We start from the raw sequence: 18677 nt of genomic DNA, 5'->3' as shown, positions 1-18677 counted from the left end.
CAATAAGGGCGGGTTTCCAAATGGCTGGTAGGCGGGAGGTATCATCTCGATTGTTCATGCTGTGTGGGCGTTTTTCTATCTCGATGGCTTCTCTGAGTATTCTGTTGTTAAAGTGTTCAGTTTTGGCGATAGTTCTGGTCTTTTTAAAGTCAATATCGTGTCCTGTGGCTTTAAAGTGTTGGACCAGGGAAGAAGTGGGTTCCTCTTTTTTGACTTAGCGTCATCGGGGTTGATTTTGGTCAGGCTGGTTTCAACTCCGCATATAATGGTTTCGGTGGGGACGCTAACAAAATCAGACTCGAGATCTCCAACATCCTCTGCACCAGCAAGCCACCCAAAAGCAACTTACCCAAAGAGGAACAGACAGCACTACTTAACCTGAAAAAAGACACCAGCATAATAATCCTACCAGCAGACAAGGGCTACGCCACGGTGGTTATGAACACATCTGACTACCAAACCAAATTAATCAACCTACTCCAAGACCCTGCATACAAGCCCCTAAACACAGACCCCACCACCTACCTAGAAAAAACCACTAGATCCAAAATAAAAGCCTCCCCCATCAGCGAAGAAATCCAACAAAGAATCATTCCCAGAGAGAAATCATCCAGATGCCCTAAGCTCTATGGTCTCCCGAAGATACACAAAGAAGGAACCCCACTTAGACCCATAGTCAGCTCCATAGGCTCACCTCTACAAAACCTAGCCAAATTTCTCACCAAACAACTACAGCCCTATGCAGAATCCATCACCTCACATGTAAAAAACTCATTCCAGTTCATAGAGATCATAAAGAAACAAAACTTACAGCCCAGCGACCTACTCGTGAGCTTTGATGTCATATCCCTCTTCACCCAAGTGCCAATCAAAGAAGCCTTGACAGCTATCCAAAACAAATATAACCCCCCCAAGCACATCCTAGATCTGACCAACCACTGCCTATCCAACACATACTTCATCTATAATGGACAAAAATACAAACAAGTAGAAGGAGCACCCATGGGATCACCCCTCTCACCTGTCATTGCCAATCTCTACATGGAACACTTTGAAACCCAAGCTCTAGAAAAATCTGATCACAAACCCAAACTCTGGCTCAGATACGTAGACGACACCTTCATAATCTGGCCACACGGGAAAGAAAAACTTGACAACTTCTTCACACACCTCAATAGCCTACACCGCAAAATACAGTTCACCATGGAAACAGAAGTTAACAACCAACTTCCCTTCCTAGATGTCTTAGTCTACAGGAAACTCAATGGCTCCCTAGAACACACCATCTACCAGAAGAAAACACACACAAACCGCTATCTGCACGCACTCTCACACCACCACCCAGCACAGATCAACTCCGTAGCCAAGACACTCATCTCCAGAACAAAACGCTTAGCTGACGAACAACACCTAAAAACAGAACTACACCCTCTCACTAACGTACTAACATCCAATGGATTCCAGAGAAATAAGATTACCAAACTAATCCAAAAAGAACCCCCACTAAAATCCAAGACAGAGAACAAGAAAACGGCACAGCCCTCCTCCCATATATAAAAGGCACCACAGACAGAATCAGCAAGATCCTCCACAAACACGACATCAAGACAACATTCTGCACAAACCGAAAAATATCCACCATCCTAAGAAACCCCAAAGACAAAATTGAGTTAGAAAATCAAGGAGTATATGAAATCCCATGCATCGCCTGCCCCACCACATACATTGGACAAACCAACAGAAGAATAAGTGCACGCATTGAAGAACACAAGAACTCAGTCAAAAAAGAGGAACCCACTTCTTCCCTGGTCCAACACCTTAAAGCCACAGGACACGATATTGACTTTAAAAAGACCAGAACTATTGCCAAAACTGAACACTTTAACACAGAATAATCAGAGAAGCCATCGAGATAGAAAAACGCCCACACAGCATGAACAAACGAGATGATACCTCCCGCCTACCAGCCATTTGGAAACCCGCCCTTATTGACAAACGAGTCCCTAACACGAGGAATGACACCAGACCCACACTCACGAGGTCCACACAGGATGTCACCTCTGCACATCCACCCAGAAAGCAGACCCAAACCCACACTGATCATGAAGCACGACCAAGGACCAGAAGCCAGACCGCAGCTGCAACATTAGCCATTTCAAACCCCTCCAATCCATACATGCAGCAGACTGACACCCACTATGAAGATGTAGCACGACCACGAACATGAAGGCAAACAACAGCAATGCAGCTCACCAGCTCAAATCCCCCTGCAACTCAGACTAATCTGAGCACAAACAAGTCCCCACCCAAACAGCTCACACCCACTGTTCCCTCTAAGCTGCGCGCGTGCGCAAATGCGCACTGCTGACACGGTCTCCGCGCACAGAAAATCTGTGCTGCGCAGCTAATCAACGACTGTCAAATTACGTTGATTAGCTCTGCAGCACAGATTCGGCTAGCTAAAACTTTTAGCTAGCTGAATCTGTGCTGCGCAGCTAATCAACGTAATTTGACAGGCGTTGATTAGCTGCGCAGCACAGATTCGGCTAGCTAAAACTTTTAGCTAGCTGAATCTGTGCTGCGCAGCTAATCAACGTAATTTGACAGGCGTTGATTAGCTGCGCAGCACAGATTCGCTAACTAAAACTTTTAGCTAGAATCGGCTAGCTAAAAGTTTTAGCTGGCGAATCTGTGCTGCGCAGCTAATCAACGTAATTTGACAGGCGTTGATTGGCTGCGTAGCACAGATTCGGCTAGCTAAAAGTTTTAGCTGGCGATTCTAGCTAAAAGTTTTAGCTAGTCGAATCTGTGCTGCGCAGCTAATCAACGCCTGTCAAATTACGCTGATTAGCTGCGCAGCACAGATTCGATAGCTAAAACTTTTAGCTAGCCGATTCTAGCTAAAAGTTTTAGCTAGCGAATCTGTGCGCAGCTAATCAGCGCCTGTCAAATGACGTTGATTAGCTGCGCAGCACAGATTCGGCTAGCTAAAAGTTTTAGCTAGCCGATTCTAGCTAAAAGTTTTAGCTAGCCGAATCTGTTTGATTCTTTTAATAAATCATGTGACTTGAATGGATGGATTTAATAAATGAATAATAAATAATAATAATAATAATAATAATAATAATAATAATAATAATAATAATAATAATAATAATAATAATAATAATAAATAAAATAATAATAATAAATAAATAAAATAAATGAATGGATTTAATAAATCATGTGACTTGAATGGATGGATTTAATAAATGAATAATAATAAATAATAATAATAATAAATAAATAAATAAATAATAATAATAATAATAATAATAATAATAATAATAATAATAATAATAATAATAATAATAATAATAATAATAATAATAATAATAATAAATAAATAAAATAAATGAATGGATTTAATAAATCATGTGACTTGAATGGATGCGATGCTGGCATGACCCGCACGTCTGATGTTGCTCACAGTGGTCCAAGGGACCGCTCAGGGAGTTAGTGTGCTTGCTCAGACTCGTGAAAAATTAGAGGGAACATTGCTCACACCCCCAGCCAATCAGAGCACAAAAAAACCCCCATCCAATCAGAGCACAGCCAAGCTCCCACCCAATCAGTTCAAACTCCCACTAGCAGTTAAAAAGGAAGAAACAGCTGCAATCACACATTGCTCCCAGAAGCACGAAGCTGAAGCCTGAAGATGACGAATGAGACTTTGTCGAAACGTCGCCAAGACACTTCCAATTTTACGCGGGAGAAAACCTGAATAACCAAAGATCTACATACAAACACCCGTGAAAACCTCAGAAAATATATACATACATACACACACACACACACACACACACACACACACACACACACATATATATATATTTGTTTTTGTAGGTTTTCACAGATATAGGTATGTAGGTCTTGGCATATTTGGGTCTTTTCCTGTGTAAGGTTGAAAGTATCTTGGCGATGTTTCGACGAGGTCTCACTTATCATCTTCAGGCTGGTGCTTTTGGCTTCGAGCAAAGCATGGTCAGAGCTGCTGTCTCTCTATAAATACTGGTGGGGAAGTGGGGAGTGTTGCTGTGAATGGGTTGGCTGGCTGTGTGGTTGCATCTTGATTGGTAGATGGAGTGGGTGTTTGCAGATTGGTCGGCTGTTTTGTAGCATCCTGTTGTGACCTCTTGAGTTCTGTGTTGTAATATCCTGATCAGATGGCTGTGATGGAAACCCAAACCCATCTCACAGATGAAATAAACCACCATCCAGAAGCCAGACCACATTGGCACCCCTGGCTGCTGCGCCCCCTTCCGATCCCCACACAAAGCAAACTGACACACGCCATGAACACATGACAAGACTTCAAACTCGGAGCCAAACCAACCACCCAGGATGTCACAGCACAAGACTCAGGATGTCACAATACCAGAGCTCAGGACGTTACCACACAGCCCATTACCCAGGTCATTACAACACAGAAGACCACACCTCCCCACCAGTATTTATAGAGAGACGGCAGCTCCGACCACGCTTTGCTTGCACAAGCACGAAGCCATAGCACCAGCCTGAAGATGACGAGTGAGACCTCAATGAAATGTCGCCAAGATACTCTCAACCTTACACTGGAAAAGACCCGAATACACCAAAACCTACATATCTATACCCGTGAAAATCTATGAAAACAAATGTGTGTGTGTGTGTGTCTGTGTCTGTATATATATAATATATTTAAACGTATATATTATATATATACTTTTATATAGTATAGAAATGTTAAAAGAAGAGGCTGATAAAACACTGTTAAAATTATTTATTTTTTTATTTATTATTTTATTTATTTACATTTATATCCCGCCCTTCTCCGAAGACTCAGGGCGGCTTACAGTGTGTAAGGCAATAGTCTCATTCTATTTGTATATTTACAAAGTCAGCTTATTGCCCCCCCAACAATCTGGGTCCTCATTTTACCTACCTTATAAAGGATGGAAGGCTGAGTCAACCTCGGGCCGGGCTTGAACCTGCAGTAATTGCAGGCTGCTGTGTTCTAATAACAGGCTTCTAACAGCCTGAGCTATCACGGCCCTTAATTAATTAATTAAAAGGCAGAAGGAGTACTCGTAGGGCACTAGGCAGCCCCATGACTGCATGCTCCTCTCTGCTGAGGTGGCAGAGCCATACTTTAACAGGAGAGTGGAGGCTTCCTATCTCACCTCTGGGGGAAAGAATATCCCCTCAAAAGTGAGACTGGTGGATGCAACGGCACAGAAGGCTCTCTTCCTTTACCTTGCCAGTTAAAGACGGTTCTTGTAGTTTCCATCCATTTATTCAGTCACAGAACTGAGCCTAATTAGCATCTTGAGATTTAGCCAGTACTGCCTCCTGATTTAGCTGCCTTTAAGTAGGAATATTCAGTGCCTTTATGTTGCTGTTAGGCAGATTCTGCACCTCAAATTTTGCCGTGAGGACTCTTTGACTTGTATGCAACCTTTTACATTGCTCATCACCAACCCAAGGCCTACGATCTGGCCATTGCCAGATGGAAACCCTGCCTGGTCTTCCATTGGTGCCTGTGAGCCTTTCGGATTGGAGCAAGAGTCATATCTTCTTTCTGCTTTGTGAGGCAGCCAGAGGTAGAGCAGTTTTACACTGGCCCTTCCCCTGAGTGACAGGGTGCATAATATTTTTTCTTGGGCTGGTATCGTGTGTCATTCTAAAGAGGTGTGGGGGAAGTTCTTCTCTTGCAAAGCTTCCTTTATTACTAACTAGTCTTTGGCTCAGCTTTCAATAATCTTCCAGAAACTACGGGCTCCTCCCATCTCCCTCTGTGCTGGCCTCTCTGCCCTTTGCACAGCAGGCCTCCTATTCCATCTGCTCTGTGACTGATTACCCCCCCTTCCCTTTGAGGAGGAGGGTGAATGAGGTGTGTTGAGGGTATTCTGGAGGGGCTATTTTCCTTTCTGTTACATTGGCTCAGCCACCTGTCATTCTCTAAGATGAATGCTCTGGTATCATCATGGCAGAGCAACAAGGCCAAAGGAAACAAGTCTGGGTCCTGTCAAACAGCCTCAGCTGGAAAATGAGTCATTCTTAAGCTTTAGATACATTTTCAACCCTGCCTTTTTCAACACGGTACATTCAAATGCATTTGACTCAGCTAGGAACAGCATCAGGCAGAGAAAGCTAATTATTCACAAGGAAAAGGGATGGATTATTTTCCATCCCCTTTCCTCCTTTCTGCTCTTTGAGGGTTGTATTTCAGTTACTCCCACCTCTGCAACTGGTTGCTCTAGTACAGGAGTCTCCAACCTTGGTCCCTTTAAGACTTGTGGACTTCAACTCCCAGAGTTCCTCAGCCAGCTTTGCTGAGGAGACCCCTGTTCTAGTAGCATTGTACCACTGACTCCTCCATGAAATCTCTCCAGGACAAAGGCTGCTGGTTGTGGTCATGATGGTTAATACTACTTGCCACGGCTGATAAAGAGTTGAAATTTAGAAGGCGTCTGGTTGCTTTTCCCTTGTCCTAACTGGTTCATTGAACTGCTGCAATTTGATAAATGAGCTAAGATATCGCAAAAGAATTCTCTAACCCCAACACGTAGTCTTCAAGAAAGGCTGACCAGACATTATAGAAAGTTAGTTAAAAGGGCAAAGTGTGAAATCCTAAGGTCTTTCTGCTACTACTGGAATCTAGAAATGCTCTGATGTCAAAATGGGATCACTTTCAGAGGGAGGAAAGGTGAGATGCAAACTGAGATATCGAATACTTATCTTAATCATGCAGAAATTAATTGCAGAGTTATCATGCTGAGTGGTAATTCTCTAAATTATTCTTGAGGAAATCATTTGCATTGAAAACTGCTACAGAAATTATTTTAAGAGCAGTATGTATATGAATGTAATGATTATTTAATCTGGATTTTTCCCAACAGCAATATTCTTTTTACATAAATTAGATCCCAGCTACCCCCCCAGCACCTGGCATTGGCCCTTGTTAGTGAAATCTGTTTCCTGTTTCGAAAGTTTATTGCTGATGGTGCAGTTTCTAATGGCAATACTCCTATCATGCTAAATGGCCTTGCTTCTACATAGGCATGAAGTGTATGGGCCCTCCTATCAAGATTTACAATGTTCACTTATCTTTATCTTCTTTCAAAAAAATCAGGGTCATTTTATCGCAACTCTGCCTCATTAAACTGAGAAAGGGTGAATGTCTCAGGGTAGTTTCAGGTAGGCTGGAGTATTTGAAGAACCTGAGTCAAATTAGATGCATTAGCTCCGGCCAGGGAAAAAAATGCAGTTTGTGGGTGGATGTACCTCTCCCCGGACACAAAACAGCCAAATTTAGCAGTATGACTGTACAGTATGAACTTTTATTCTTGTGGATAGGAGTAGGTTTGAAAGGCAAGTCCTCTGTTCCTTTAAGCCTTTCAAATACTGGAAAAGAAACAAGTCTTCTGTGAGTCTTTGGAAGTCTTTGGAAACTGCCCTCCCCATATCCTCAAATATTGCCCATCACTTTCTGATCTCTGCCCTCTACTGAGCCCAACCAAAAGACTGCTGCTTTACTAGAAGACAACTGGAAGTGCTCACATGATCTCCTTATGTCCCACTCGCCCCTTTGTCTTTTGTGACAATCCTTGCTGTAAGCAAGTCCAAATACTTTTCTTTCATCTTCTTCTAATTACATTAAGAAGCATATGTTCAAATTGTTAGCTGTTGCAATCACTCCATCCCTAAAGACGTCCAACTGTTTGCTGTCTTCTACTGCCATTATTTTAACTATCCACACACTTCCCAATTCATATAAATGCCTATTGAATTTTTTTCCTCTTGAATTCCCTCAAACTCCTGCCTGTGAATCCTCTCATTGGAAAATCCTGTGATGGGGGAGGGGGGGGAGTACTGCAAAGCTGCTCATGTGTCAGAAACCCCTAGCAATCCTCCATATGCAGTACCACCATTGGCAACTCACTGCCATTTTGACACATACAAACACTTGTTCTCATTCCAGAATTACATTTAAACTGAAGAACCAATCAGGTTGAACATCTCTTTTAAGGCAATACTTTTATTGAGCTTCCTGAATGCTTTATTTGTGTGCGCACAGACAGGCTTTTGAGTCAGTGTTGACTCCTGGCGACTACCTGGAGAAATCCCTACAGTTTTTTGGGCAAGATTTTTGGGAAGTGGTTTGCCATGGCCGCCTTCCAGGGCTTAGCATGACTGAGCAAGTCACCCAGCTGGCTTCCTTTCAAGACAGTATTAGAACTCAGGGTCTTCCAGGTTTTAGCCTAATGCTTTAACTGCTACACCAAACTCTCGCTGAATGCTTATAACAAACTCCTTTTAAAGCCATCAGTAAGCTAAGACGGGTGCTGCTTTAACATAGCTATAAGCCTAAGCAAGGAGTAGGGACTGACTTTGTCTTTTAGACGTTTTTGCTAGGGGTCAGCCCTGACTTTCATCTACACATACTGGAGCTTTCTTCTCAAATCTGTACAGAATCAATGTAAGGGTTCTAGAATGGCAGTGATAAAGCCTCCCTCAATTCAAATGCAAATACCAAATCTCTTTGAACTCCAGTTATATTTATTAGAGGGAATGTTAAGGTTACGAGAATTCCAGTGAGAACTTTGCTTTTAAATGTGGCATCAACATGGGGACAATTCATGATAGCAATGCCCTCTTTTGGATTTTTGTTGTGGTTGGAAGGCTGTTGCTTTTGTGAAGATGATGTTATCTGCATCTCTTCATTCTTTCTTTCTCTGCTGCAAACGTAGGTGCTTTTTTTCTTCAAGTTAAAAGGGGGAAAATATTGGGAGACCTGTCAGCTCCTAGAAGTCGAACAGATCCCTTGCAGCACATCCATCGCTAATATTCAAGGAGAAGGAGTGGTTGACAACTTTCATCTCTAGCCTAAACTGCTACTGCTTTAACAATGGCATCTTAAATCTTTGGGTTGCTGAAAGAGGCTTTTAGCTAAAGGCAATTGTAAGAGGTCATTTATCAAGAACGTCTGAAGTGTTGCAATTGTACTAGAATTTGTATTATCTCTGTACTAGGTTTGCTACCGACTGCAGTAATGGTGACTCTCATTATATAACCCTGCCGTATGCAAGTAGCGTCACGTAAGTGGCATTGACATAGAGCAGGGTGTCAAACTCGCATCATCATGTGACGTGACATTTCCCCCCTTGGTTAAACCAGGCGTGGGTGTGGCCAGCGCGCAATGCACCCAGCCCTTGGGCTGCAAGTTTGACAAACCTGAGATAGAGTATCTTTGATACAGTAGATGTTACAGGTATGAGGTCAGCTGTTCCTCCAAGTTCAATATTCTTGCATATTTCTGATGGGAGAAATCAAGCAAAGGAAAACAATTCTGGGGTAGCAGCTGCCTTCAGAGAGAGGCACTGATCCTTGTTTCTGGCTTGTGAGGAGCACATCTACAAACCCTCTATGAACATTACTCCAGATGACTTTAGGTTTTTTCCTTTTATTACATTAAAACATTTTCTCTTGGGGATGATATTTTGAGGGATTTAGGATGCATATCATGCAACCTTGGCATTAAGGAGTAGGGGAGGTCACCTGAGGGCCTATAATATATAGGAGAGGAAGCTGCTTTAATGGTAGCTCATGTTTTTTAGTATATGCTTATGCTTAGCAGCTTAGAAAGGGCTGTAAAAAACACTATGAAGTGGTATATAAGTCTAAGTGCTCTTGCTATCTTAAACACATTGGAAAAGTAGTCTTGTGCTGGTTTTCTGTGCTACTTTATACTTCTCCCTGTGGGTGGGCTTTTTCACTTAGCATGATATGTGACTCCTAAATTTGCAAGTATAGATTGGGGTTTATAGCTTAGTTATGCCCAAAAAGTTACTAGGGCATGTGGAGTGGCTTGTTCAAGAAATCATGTTTTAACCTAGGCTGCACTTCCCTCTCTTCCCCCATTACAGCAAAAGTCATGTAGCAAAGGAGGAACTGTTGATGAATTGCACCTACTTCTTATGCAAAGGCCTGCATGCTCCCATGGACCTCGTTTCCCTCCACACGGTCTCAGGCAAGCGTCTCTTCTCCTTCCTTAGCTTTGGCTGGGGTTTTGTCTCTGACGTGGACATTACCAGCGAGAGGTACCGTAAATTGGGTAGTGCCCGTTTTACAGTGGGCACGTTCCAACTCCTCACTTCACTCCAAGTTTACAAGGGCCGCCTCTCCTATCTGCCAGCTGAAGTGCAAAGCTCTGCCTCAAATTCCTTGCCTCCTACAGGGGTGAATACCTGCCCCTCATCTCAGCATCCTCCCCGGGTCTCCACTGCTAACGGGAAATCTCCTGTCAACATCCTTCCTCAGCCTGCATCTTCCCTCCTGAAGGAGGATTCTGTGCTGGAAGACTCCTTATTGGTGCCCTTTGAGCAGCCAGTTCCCAAGCACTGGACTGTCGTCCCTGAGGAGGAATTTGTTTCTATAGTTGGCATTCAGCAATCCCACCTGGGAACAGACTTTATTATAGCTCCCACAGCCAAGCTGTTTGATGATGCCATCCATCTCTTCTATGTAACTGCTGGCATTTCCCGGATGGGAATGTTCAAATTATTCATGGCCGTGGAGAAAGGGAATCAGTTGGCTCTTAACAGCCCTCATGTCCACTACGTGCCCGTGAAAGCCTTTCGGCTGGAACCCCTAGAGCCCAAGGGGTTTATGACAGTAGACGGCGAGGTGTTGACATGTGAGCCAGTGCAAGGACAAATACACAACCGGCTAGCCCGTATTATTAGTGGATCCTGAATGAGCATCCGGAAGAAACAGTGGAAAGAGTTTTGTGACACTCTGGAAAGTTGTGAAGATAACTCCAAACGCTCATCTACTGCATTCAAAACACCATCAACATTGTTGACAGGGATAATTCTCAGGGAGAGCTTGTCTTTTTCTGCAACTTTTAATTGCGATGCAAATCGTGGAGGAGCTTGTCTTGCCTATGACGTCTCCCTAAGCTGCTGTGCAGTGAAAGAGGCAACTTTAGAGTCTCCTTGCTCTCTGTATTGCTTTAGCAGAAGTATGCCTTCAAATTAAACCAAAGCCACTTCGCACACCCTTCTGTCTGGATAAAGGTGTCTTAATCCTTTGCCACTCGGAGGACCAATTTTATGATTTTGTAAGGACTATAAAACACATACATACATGCCTTGTGTGTAGTTTCTTATATTCCTATGGAGAAATGAAAGACCTATTTCGAAAAAAAAAATGTCTGTTATCGATGCTGTGATTTTGGATTGCTCTTATCAAAAGGCAAAGCACTTAATGTAACATTTCATCATCTTTATCATTCAAATGCAGGTAGGTAATTGAAGCACAGCCAGCCAACTTTCTCCAGAATTATTCTCCAGAATAGTTCTTCAATTAGATGCACATTCGATCAGCAACTTGTAGGTTATTTCCATAAAAGTCCAAAGTGGCACCTTTATGCATTCACCTTCCTTGCATATATTCCTGGCCAACATTTGTAGTAACATAGTCCATCTGACAAACTATAGATTATTAGATTTAAAAGCAGCTGTCAAAAAATGGGATAGTGGCCATCTTTTTATTGTAGCCTACTGTTTCTTTTTAAACTGCTAATGCAGACAACTTATAGTTAAGGGCAAGACAGTATGGGAAGAGGGTTGTGGTGTCAGGGCTATCGATAGTTACAATTAGAGCCCAAACTGCTATTATCAATCTAAAAATATGAAAAATGGACAGAAAGAACATACACTTCCCAGAATCTCTGGATTGAGCAGTATAGAACTCGTCATAATAAAGGAAAATTTGGAGAATGAATGCTTTAACTATACTGTTGCTTTCAATTTACATTCAAAGCCTTTATGATTGGACATATAACATAATGGGCTGAAAGTGCTTTTGAAACAGAACTGAGAATTCCTATTCATCCACCCTAATGCAGTTCTTTGAAGAATTATGTATGTCTTCCAAAAAGTAGGGTCAGATCCTGGTGAACAGTTCAGAAGTTTCAATCAATCCCAGAGGAATTTAGAGACGTAGATTTGCTACAAATCCCCCAACTCTGCAGCTTTTATAATCCAAACTGATAATGAAATTAAAGTAGACAAATGTGTAGTTTCCTGTCCTCACAAACTACTTTGAGGAAAAATAAATCCCTATATGTATTGTATATATATATCAGATAGCATTGATTGCTATCCTAGGAAAGCATCAGAGCTGAAGTTATGTAATGTATCTTTAAATAGAATCAAACTGAAGTCCTGGTGACTTAAACATATCCATGTAGTGCTATTGGCAAGAATATAAAATTGCTGTGTCATGGCCTCCTTGGGTGTGTGTGTGTTTATTCAACTCCCAAGTCCAGTGGAGAGCACAGGTACTTCCCGACCCTGCTTAGCTTTCAAGATCAAGGTTGTCCTTATGCTGCCATCTGCCAGATAGAATTTTATTCTAGCACTAACTTTGTAAGGGTAGTAGATATTACCTATATTACCTAAGGTATCTATTACAAGATATTACTATTATTGGCCACATTTTGAATGGCTAATAATTAAGATCTGCACATACGTGAACAGATTTTTACTGAGTTTTGTTATGAACAGCATTCCCCCTGTACATATCGCTATGTATATCTCTTCAAGAGGTTTTACTAGTCTTGAAGTCTGCACAGCATCTACTTGGACTTCAACCGTTTAATATTAGGCTGACTTCTTACAGATTTTAAAAGCAATACAAAGCACATGCAAGTTGAATTGGCTTTTGCATTTGGCATGTATTACAAGTAGTGGAGACTATACTTTAAGATGAGGCATATGAATCTTATATTTGATAAACACTGGCTTTGCTGAAACAGCTAAGTTACCAGGCTGGTTAGTACAAATTTGCAAAAATCAAGAGAGAGGCACAGTGTAAAAGTATTTAAAGCACAAACTGGGATGTGGAGGCCAGATAAATACATCAATACAAGCATCTGTTACTTAATCTGTTAGGGAAAAAAATAGAGCAGAGAGCACATCTAATGGTCATTGGGACATACAGGCATATAGATAAGAGAGAACCAATTTCCAATAAGGGGGTAGCAATGGGGAGAGTTCTACTTGCCCCCCCCATTTTAAAACTGTGGAGTCAAATAGTTGCTGCTTGGATGACTTTGACAAAAGTGTCAGCCTCAGGGGAACATTTGTAACTCAAAACAATGAACCATTATCCAGGGCAGACTAAAACTCAGAAATGAGTTCTATCAGCATGCTGAGCTCTAAGAGAAAAAGGGCAAAGCAGCTGAGTTCTGTTTTCACAGACAAAATCTAGTTTTCCTATTATGCACCTGATTAGGCAAGCTTGTGCCTGACCTGTATCATTGCAAGGATCTTTAATCTTGTGTGATTAAAGGGGGAAAAAAAAGGCTTGGAGCAGCTTTTAAAAGTGCTAGAGTGGATTGACTCTTTCAGGTGAGAGGCCTCAACTTCTTTACTTCCCAGGCCTTTCAGAGGACAGAAACTAAATAGCCAAATAATATCTCTGTGTGCATCTTCTTCAATATTTATTTTACGAGGCCATTATTCTAGTTTGAGGATAGTGTACATCACTCCACTTTTTGGTATCGTCCATAATAGTTTATGTTGTCTTCTAGAGCAGAGATGAAGATTGTGACAAATCAGTCATTAAGGGGTGTCTTTGCACCAAATGATGATATTCTAACATTCTCTTGATGTACCTTGCTTAAAAAAAAAAGGAATTGTGTGCAAATGTAAAGAAGAATGATTACTGTGTTGCATAACTTTACGTATGCTCTGAGAGACATAAATGTGCCTCTCCTGTCCAAAACTGGCCAAAGGTAAGAAAAAAAGAGCCTTCTGATTGCAAAATACACAAACAGGAATATGACACAATATGCATATTAACACAGCAACCAAGAGAAGTGGGATTGTTTAACAGATAATCAGCACAATTATTGTTGAAGCTTCAACCTTAGAAAAGATAGCCTTTTCAGTGAAATTGAGGAGATGGTGAAGTTTAGCACTTTGAAAATTTAAAGGCGAGAAGGAAGGGTTCCAGAGAAATCCTCCTAGTGAACGTATTATAGCATTTGCAAGCCCTAAAAGGTAAATGGTGATCCTGGGAAAGACATGTCACTCAAACCCTTTGGACATGCTGACATCCCTTGCAGAGTTTCAGGGATACATAAACCTGACACTTCAAGCTGAAACGACACACAGCATGAACAGCCAAATCTATGAACAGCGGCGAATGTAACGGCAAGCCACTTTCTCTCCTTTATTACTGCATCTTAATTAGCCAAACAAAATTTGCCAGTAAAAAAAGATTCATCACACATTACTTTATACATATATTGTAAGCAACCAAGCATTCACAGCTGCAAAAGTAACATACCCCTAAGCATTGCCCGATATGACAGCTCCATCGGTTTTAAATACTGTACAGAATCAAGTCTATAAAGTTTAGTAATATTTCTTTTCCCTTTCCCTCCCCAGCACTTAACAGATAGATTTTAATTTATACATCACAATCATGTGGCCCATCTCAAGACTAACAATATGCCTCATGCTTTGGCTTCTTGGTGTGTATGTATAAGCATCTGTCTTTTCGACAGTCTCTTCACTCTGGATTACATACATACACCCAAAAAAGTTACACGGCTGCAATATGCCCAGTGGCAACTGCATAATCTAGAGCTTCACATTATTCAATAGCTAAAGGGGGGGAGGGGGATGTAAACTTCTGTGCATGCCACTGGTAAGGGCAAAGAACAGCAAGGATAAAAGGGATAGTGCTTGAGAATGTAAAAGATGTCAGCAGGTTCCAAGGAGGAAAGAATAAGCAAAATCTTCTGCAAGGGCAGAATTGCTAGCAATTCAGACAAGTCCTTCATTGTGTTCTGAGAAAAGATAGCTCTCCCATAGCTTGCATAATTAACATTTTCATGGCTCCTCTCACCTTATTAAAGCATGTCTTGGAACCAATTGGGCAATTTACATGATTATGATTTGGAAGAAGGCAGGCTTTTGAAAAGGGTCATCATGTTAAGATAGGCAGCTGGTTAATTCTCTCTGGGGAACTTGAGATACCATTATCTCATCTGCATAAGAAATCCGACAATACCTCAACAGACTTGCCCTTCTGCACAATTAATGGTAGGCCTGGTAGTGCAGGCAACAGGTAAACTCTATTCCTGACCTCATCTGATGACTATATCAATCGAAGTACTCTGAATTTTTATTAAGTTGGGCTCTCTTCTGAGTCATAATTGCCTGGGCTGTGATAGCTTGCCTGCTGCAAGCTCTTAAAAACAGAGAAATGCTATTTCTCAAATGTTACTCTGCAATACTAAAATAATTCACCCACTACATTCCAAGCCAACACAAGATTTGTGTCATCTCCCTCAATGTTCTCCAAGTGGATTATTCTTTTGGGAGGGTGACTAAGAGGGACATCTAGGTTGTTATCAGAGTAGGAATAATAAAGGTAAATAAATGTGAAGCCATGCAAAGATGGAGGAAACACCAAATGAAAAACAGAATGCAACACTGTTTTGAATGCAGGAATGCAACAAACTGAAATTTGTTGGAAGCATGCATTTTCAGTCCCTGCAACCACTCCTTTGTTACAATACCATTCCTGGAAACAGCTAAAGCAAACGATACAGAATCTGGGAACCATGAATAATATTAATGAAAAGGATGTGATTTATTTAACGATGCTTGATTAGAGAGACCCACTGTCTACCAGAATGTAGACTTTGTTGCTGCAGAGTTGATATGGCAACTCTGGATATGATATGACATGGAGATAGAGTCAGGCAGAATTGCCACTTTGCAAGCACATAGGTGAAAGCAGAAATTCAGAAATTATGGTTTGCACCATGCGATATTTAGAGAATCATCCTGAGGTACCTTAATGTTCATAGTTAATTGTATAATGTTCATGTATCCAAGAGAACAGTGAACTATGCTATATGCACTATTTCTCTTCAAGGCAAAGTGGAACAAGATATGCTATTGTACACTTAAGACAGACCAAAAATTCCAAGTGCTCATCTCAACAAGTACAGCTTGCCTTGTGCTTACTTGCTCCTCATGATTAAGAGATTAAACAATTAAGGAAAGCAAGCTGCTTACATTTATCATTTGGTGGCTTTCGTACAGCACGTCCCCTTAATTCCAATACATATAGTCAACAGTGAAAATAACTAAGAATGATGCAGAGCAGAACCGTGGGCTATTCGTTTCCTTCTAATCAACAGACTTTAGTGAAGTTAGGTCAGGCAGAAGAATACTACAGCATTACATTTTCCAACTAGATACTGAATAAGGATCTTTCAGGATTTAATCAAAGGCAATCCCCATTTTCAGCAATATCCACAGCACCCAAGAACTTCATTGACTAGGAGCTGAAAGATCCAATCCCAACTTCACTTAAGTTCTGAAATGGAAAGGCCACAGCACCTGTCTTCACGGAATCAAGCCCCAAGGGGGAACGTCATCTGTGTGAGAAGGGATGGGGGTGGGGTGGAGGGAAGTGATTGTGTGTGTGCTCAATCACCCTGTGCATCTGGAATGTGATTAAAAAGACAGCCTGAAATGAGTTATGGAATTCTGCTTCTCTATAACAAACCAAGCCAAGGAGGAAGGGGTGCAGTGAGACAGTCTATTTATTGTTAACAACTTTTGCTAGGTTCTTCCTCCCTGTGTCCCCCTATCTTTCTGTGTGCCTGTCTGTCCTTAACTTGGATTTTTTTTTTTATTTATCTTCTGTCCACTCGGGGATACTAGCCTCTACTAAGGCAGCCCGGTACTGCTGCAAGACACCACGGATGCTTTTTATGAACCCTTTAGACAATGGAAAGAGGGGGAACCCAATATCAGGGTAGCCGCTCCTCTCAGGGAGAAAGCTCCTGTAGCTCTTTCTCCTTTTCTTTGGTTTCACACTTGGCTGAGCGGCAGAGTCCTGAGCGGCTTTACCCTCATCTGTTATGTCTCTGACAAAATGTGCTTCTCTGGCCTGGCCCATGCTCTCAGAGTCCGAACACTGATGGGTGTTACTAGCAGCCACTGTTGACATTCCGCAACCGGAGTCTTCCAGTTCCTCCTTGCCATCAGAGAGTTGGCTAGCTGCTCCTGCAGCCCCTAACTCTTGCTCTCCCAATGGCCCCATACTGTCTACAGGACTCTCAACCAGAATGCCTCCTGCTGAATGCGCAAAGGAAGACTCTGCCAGACCGGCGTGATCATGGCTCCTCTCCACCAGTTCATTGGTCTCCACCCAGGACTCAATACGGTGAATCAGGCGCCAACCATTACAGCAGAAATGCTCATAGATCTCCTGCTCAAAGACTTCTACGGGCTTGCGCAGCAGTTGCATCATTGACTGCACCACACGGATCAAAGCCATTTCGTTGTAGCATCGGCTGTTTTCATAGCCCTCTTGTAAGCCCCGGTCACTGTCAAAACCAGCCTCATTGTAATAAGGCTCATTGACTAGGATAAGCCCTAGTAGTAAAAAAAAAAAAGTGGGAAGGGGAAAGGAAGGCAGAAAATAGTGGGAGAAATAAGACATTTAGTACATGTATAATTTGGAAATGTACATGCATGGCGACCGAACATGTTTTACTTAAAAATATAATTGGAAAAGAAACAGGATATACAAATGCATCAGGACAATGAATTTACTAAAACTTAAGATAAAAGTAAGAAACAAATACCCTCTATTTTGGAAAACCATATTTTTCAGAGTATTTTAAAATATTTTTTTATTCAGGATTGGAGATAAATATAATCTTAATTTAAAGTGCAATTGTTCCAAATTTGAATTATTAATCCCAATTTATTGAGTTTTATTATTTTGTGAATTCCTCAACCATGGAAGCATTTGATGAAAAGCCATTATAATACAATCTCTCCAAGATTTTGGAAAATGACAAAATGTTCCCTTTTTGGAGTTGTTTGAGGAGAAAAAAAAATCTATGAAAAGGAATGTAGAAGGAATGCTATTTTAATATGAAGGCCATTAAGTTTTGGACTAATACTTTCTTGCTTTTACTGTTTCAAAGTACTTCTAAGAAAAGGCCCAACTGCAGCTTTTTCTTATAGGTTCTCTTTATACCAAGTCAGATGTTCAAATTAATGCCTCCCATTGTTAAACAAAACTAGGTAATTTAAGACATCCTCTTAATATGAGGAATTGCCTTTTTTAAAAAAATAATAATCAAACTCCCTAACTTTTTTGGAGATATTGTTACAATCTAACACAGAAGACATACCATATACATGGATAAACCACCATACAATTCTTCATGAGAAACATGCCTAATGAGAAACACGCCTTTTGTATGTTTTCTAAAAATACAATAATGTCTGAATTATTAATTTCTGTTTTTACTGCTAACTATTTTGTTATTAATATAGTTTATAGATGACAGGCCAACAATTTGCAAGCAGATTTAGTAGTTTAACAGTTTGAAAGTTTTTTGGCCTGTTTTGCAGAAGGTGGTAAATTTATATTGTTATATTAATCAGAATTCAATTAGGAGAAGGTGTAAATGCATTAGTTTTAGGTTTTTTTATAGACACTTTTTTGTTAGTGTCTTTTTTGTTGTATTTTTTTAAAATATTTTGGTGTTTTGTATTTTAATTTTTTTTGAATAAACTAAAGATTTTGGGGGGAAAAAT

General features: G+C 41.1%; 2 protein-coding genes across 2 annotated transcripts in view; one reads left to right on the top strand and one right to left on the bottom strand.

Annotated features, from left to right (window-relative positions):
* The window catches only part of SPHK1 (sphingosine kinase 1), a 41268-nt gene extending 30095 nt beyond the window's left edge, over window positions 1–11173 (top strand). Inside the window, exon 5 of the mRNA XM_058168928.1 lies at window positions 9948–11173. Within this exon, the coding sequence (XP_058024911.1) occupies window positions 9948–10776 (829 nt within the window). The 3' untranslated portion in view covers window positions 10777–11173. The remainder of the gene's footprint in view (window positions 1–9947) is intronic.
* A 3048-nt stretch (window positions 11174–14221) lies between these two features.
* The window catches only part of UBE2O (ubiquitin conjugating enzyme E2 O), an 84082-nt gene continuing 79626 nt past the window's right edge, over window positions 14222–18677 (bottom strand). The window contains exon 19 of the mRNA XM_058168933.1: window positions 14222–17498. Coding sequence (XP_058024916.1) covers window positions 16750–17498 — 749 coding nt within the window. The 3' untranslated portion in view covers window positions 14222–16749. The remainder of the gene's footprint in view (window positions 17499–18677) is intronic.

Source organism: Ahaetulla prasina, chromosome 2, assembly GCF_028640845.1.
Source record: "Ahaetulla prasina isolate Xishuangbanna chromosome 2, ASM2864084v1, whole genome shotgun sequence".
Classification (NCBI taxonomy): domain Eukaryota; kingdom Metazoa; phylum Chordata; class Lepidosauria; order Squamata; family Colubridae; genus Ahaetulla; species Ahaetulla prasina.
This window is presented reverse-complemented; position numbering and strand designations above follow the sequence as displayed.